Source organism: Primulina tabacum, chromosome 5, assembly GCF_025594145.1.
Source record: "Primulina tabacum isolate GXHZ01 chromosome 5, ASM2559414v2, whole genome shotgun sequence".
In the NCBI taxonomy this organism is placed as follows: domain Eukaryota; kingdom Viridiplantae; phylum Streptophyta; class Magnoliopsida; order Lamiales; family Gesneriaceae; genus Primulina; species Primulina tabacum.
The window spans coordinates 20,938,400-20,943,374 of record NC_134554.1 but is presented as its reverse complement, the minus strand read 5'-3'; the positions used below and the strand labels follow the sequence as shown (position 1 = coordinate 20,943,374).

Below are 4,975 nucleotides of genomic sequence, written 5' to 3'. Positions count from 1 at the left end.
AAAGTTTATTTTATTTAATTTTTTTAATATTTGTTTTATGCATTTTGGACGTTGAAATTTGATGAAAACTGAAAATGGTTTGTCAAAAAAGTCAAGGCATTATAGATTGGTACATGGCCCTAGAGTATTAGCACGTACAAGAAGAAAATAACGATTTATCCTCTACAAAATAAATAATGCGTATATTTTCAAAATTTGTCTTGCTTAATTTTTTCTTTTTATTCGTAACTTGAATTAACTCGTTGTAAAAAAATTAATAGCAATGGACTACGATCTATCTTATGTTTATCTATTTGCCGTTTTAAACTTTTATGTAATCAAATTTCAATATATATTAATCCATTATCTATACTCATTTTCGCAATTTTCATTTTTCCCATATGGCAGTGACTTGGTCTTGACATAATACCGACAGGCGACATGCCCAAAGATCATCTAAATATTTCTATGGAAAAAAGATTAAAATCACAAAAACAAATACCAAGAATTCTAAAAACAATACTTATTCAAGCATGATCTTAGTAGCAAATAGAGCATTACTAATATATGTTCTATTTAACAAGTCAATCCGGAATAACTCAAAATGTTCAAATTAAAGCAATATAGTGTTGCTCAAACTCATCCGACTAAAAAAGGGTCAATTCATAGCTTTCCACTGATTATCATCGTAGGTTCGAATTCTAGTATCGCATGATCCTTCCGTAGGTTAGCAATTTGTTTCTCCGGCAGTGTAACCGTGACCGTTCGCCCTAAGCCAGGTTCTCGTGCAGGCATCACTATAATCAAACCTTGCCCTTCCTCAGTCCCCACACTGTAACTCACATGCACCGGCTCCTTCCCTTTGTCAAATTTCGCGGCATACATGAGTGACTGCCCGTTATCCACATCAAGTATGTTTTCCATGTTAATGCATGTTAATTTGGAATCATACATCCCATAGGGCTTGTCATCTCCCTTCAGATCCGCGACGTGCGAGTGGATGTAATTGGCAACTTTTCCGATACAAGGGCTCGTCGAATCCTCTATGTCTACCGAAAGTGACGAGAAACGCATGGCATTTCCAAAATAACCGAGCGGCACGGACTTAGGCCCACGATTTCTCAAGTCCACGCATATCGAAAGCCAACATTTCCGGCCACCAAAAGATGTTGGCTCCTGCCACCTCATGATGCGCGACCACAGCAAAGCCACTAGAGCTTCGAAGGGATCTGGATCCGCTTCTGGGCACTGGTTTCGAACTTGTGACATGCATTTTTCGACAGAGTTGCTGGAGAATTTCGTTGTTAAAGTTGCCATTTTTCGAGGGACTGCATGGTTCGGCATAGTTTCGAATGGAGGGATCAAGCGGCCCGTGGGAGGCGCGGAGAGTTGGAAGACAGGAGGGTGGAGGAGCGGCTGGCCGCGGTGAACGTCGGTCCAAGATTTGATCAGTAGGGTTGCACTTGTTATGTCTGCCTGCATGTGATGGCATCTGAGGGCAATAGCCATCCCTCCACATTCAAAATTGGTTATCTGCATACGAATATTCAAAGTAATAATAATAAAACTATTGTTTCACTTAGTGTTTTACTAAAATTATGATGTTTTTTTAACACATTTAAATTAAAATTTAAATAATTATAGAATAATATTTACACGCTTGGTGAAATATAAATTTAAGAAAATAAATTTTATAGTAATTTTAATTAGACGAAAGAAGAGATTTTTTTATGTGCTTACTTAAAAAAATATCAAAATGCATCACTCAGCTTACACATAATTTCATATAGAAAGATATTGTCAACCGGACAAAGTCAAAGAGAAATAGTTTTCATGATTAATTTAATTCAGAATCGAATATTAAATAAAAATATTATGTATTATGTTATTAAAAATTTTCGATTTAATTATTTTTAAAAAATATTAGACTATTTTTTGAATGATTAGGATTATTTATTTTGAAATTTAATTCCTTGATTTTAAGTAACATAATATTTAATTATTTTGATTTAAATAAATAAATGCATAGAGATATTGAACCCGATAATTAATAAATAATAATATATATAGTGTATGAAATTGGATAACCATTTAATTTTTTAACTTCCATATTTACATATTATTCCACATTTTCACGTAATAAAGTTAAATATCTCATTAGTCATTACGAACAACACATCGTATTTTGTAATACAGATATCTTATTTGGGTCATCTATGAAAAAATATTACTTTTTATGCTAACCGTACCCGTATCACAGATAAAGATTCGTGCCAACTCAAATTTATCATAGGCTTTTATAACAACTTGAATAACATAAGCACTAAAGAGCTAATAAATATCTAGTAAACTTTATAAATAAATTTAATTTGATCCGTCAAACATAATCTATCTCGTATTATCCACCAAAATCGTGAAATTTAAATATTTGACCTTGGACAAATATTTTTATTTGTTTTTCAATTTTCCTTGACTTCTTCGATTCATGACATACTCGGTGATTTCTTTTAGTACATTTTTATATGGGGTGGGATTTCATTTTTATATTTAAGACTAAAACGATCTTACAAACATATAATACTAAAGGTGACACAATATCTAAAAAATAAGTGGATCAAATTTTAAAACCGGAGTGTATAGCTCGATGGCTTATAGCTTATTTGATACCAATGTCCAAATCTTAGCAAATTCGAGATCGGAATATAACAAATATCTCCACCAACTAAAAAAAAATTTAGAGTATACTGGAAAATTCTACTATACTACAAAAAAAAATATTTGAAACAAATAGGTTATATGGAAATTCGTCTACCAAAATTTCCCGAATTATTAATTCTAGCCAATATATCAAAATTATATTAATAACAATTAACTTGTCAACAAAATCATAGTATCCATTTTTACCTGGATCCGAAAGGGAGACCAGAAGCTGGGATCTTGGGGCATGTCCTCCCAAACCATCAGATCTTGCTCCTCCTCTGCATCCGCAGATCTCAGCCATTCAACCAGCGTAGTACCCACCTTGGCCCTAACCATCCTAACCCCAGCATCGTTACACTTGACCTGCCACCCACCATCATCCGGGTCACGGGTCAACCGACCCGTCACCACCGGGTAATCATTCAGTAAGTGGGACAAGGAGACCCGGAGATTATCGAGCTGGTCTGACATCGACCCGTGGATAAATGGGTTCGACTCGTAGTAGAAAATGACTTGGACCTTTTTATGTCCCATCTCTTGATCCAGCTTCGAGAATTTGTGGACCTTCCCGGCCTGGATGGGCTTGCTCGAGACAACACTCAACAGTGACGTCACCTTCACTCTGCTACACTTTATTGATCCTTCCATCTTTGGGAAAACTCTTCCAAGTAAATTTGCGTGAGTGTGTGTGCTTTTGTGGTGATTTTGTTTGAAGGGATTGGTGATGGTTTTAATAGGGGTGGATGGGGATAGATATGGTGTTGGTTGGGGGTTATTTAATGAGCGAATTGAATGTGTTTGTGTGCCATTTGAATGCATCGTGGACCCATTGTTCATGCCTCGCCTACCAAGTTCATGTTATATGTCGTTTTTGATGTTAAACGATCAAATATCTTATCGTCGATCGAGATTTAAAAGAAAGTTTGTGTGATTATTACGAACGTTTGTCGGAAACGATGACTGTATGGGGCAGCAATTGAAGCATAATTTTCGGATTGATATATGATTTTAGGGTATCTTCCATGCTACATGTGGGATAGTATCCCACGTGGTTTGTATGGACAAGATTCACACACATACGTGATTTTAAAAAAATTAGTGCACTCCATGTATGTGTGGCTAAATCTGGGCCTTTGATTCTATTATGGGGTAGTGCCTTTACATATATGATGAAATCAAGCTAATTTTTAGATTGTTTTCGGTTGCCTTGATGAGTTCGAAGACGATGTTAACAGTTGATATTTGTCATTAATTAGAATGGTTTAACATTTTTATCTCATTTCACTTGTTTGATCATCAACACATTGAGAGAATTAGACCAGAAAAATTATGATTAAATGAACCAATAACACAATTTGCCTTTGAATTAAGTGATTGACTCAAGCCTAGAGACCTATAATTAGGGATGTAAATGAACCAAACTGTTTGCGAGCTATTTGAAGCTCGGTTTGATAAAAATCTCGTTTGAGTTCGTTTGTTAATCATATCAAGCCAAGCTCAAGCTCGATTTTGAGCTCGAAAAATTAATCAAACCAAGCTCAAGCATAAAGATATTCGGCTCGTGAGCTCGCAAACATGTTTGATAATAGACTCGCGAGCTCGAGCTCGGCTCGTTTTGGTGGCTCGTAAGCTTGAGCTTGACTCATTTGTTGAGTTGACAAATAAAAATATTAGTACTAATGTCAATGGAAGAAATTGAACACAATACAAATAAAAATATTAGCACTAATGTTATTATGAATTTTGCAGGATACTTGACTAGTTGTTATGGGAGATTATTTTGTAATTCCTGATTTTAATGGATTCTTTGACGTCCTCCCTACTTTCTCACCAGACTTAGTTGAAGTATTAAAGGGGTGAAATTATTTCATTGTTATATATATGGTGATATCAGTGTATGATGAATATTCTAGATGTATTATTTTGGAATTTTCAATAATATATTGATTTATGTTTTTTAGCTCTTATTTGTGTCGTTTTGATTATTTATGAATGAATTTACATTTTTATGTCTGATTTAAAATTAGTTTATAGATATATTTAATTTTTAACAAGCTCGAATCAAGCTCAAACTCGAGCTCAATTCTATGCTTTACGAGCTCGAAAACGTGCCGAGCTCAAGCCAAGCTTGCTAAATATGCTAAACGAGCTATTAATGAATCAAGCTCGAGCATGAATTGATTAACATGCTAAACGAGCTTTTAACGAGCCGAGCTCGAGCTTTTCCCGAGCTTGGTAATTTCAAGACAAACCAAGCTCGAGCCTGATAATAAAAGCTCGAATCGAGCTCAAGCCT

At 35.0% G+C, this 4,975-nt stretch overlaps 1 protein-coding gene across 1 annotated transcript; it reads right to left on the bottom strand.

The window, feature by feature from the left end:
* Positions 1 to 487: 487 nt before the first annotated feature.
* On the bottom strand, positions 488 to 3,397 carry LOC142547276 (protein ECERIFERUM 26-like). The gene is made up of 2 exons (XM_075655472.1): positions 2,884 to 3,397; positions 488 to 1,512 (listed from the first exon to the last, which is right to left on the bottom strand). Exons 1-2 carry the CDS (start codon positions 3,325 to 3,327, stop codon positions 643 to 645), a joined length of 1,314 nt encoding a protein of 437 aa, XP_075511587.1. The 5' UTR covers positions 3,328 to 3,397; the 3' UTR covers positions 488 to 642.
* Between the last annotated feature and the right edge of the window lie 1,578 nt (positions 3,398 to 4,975).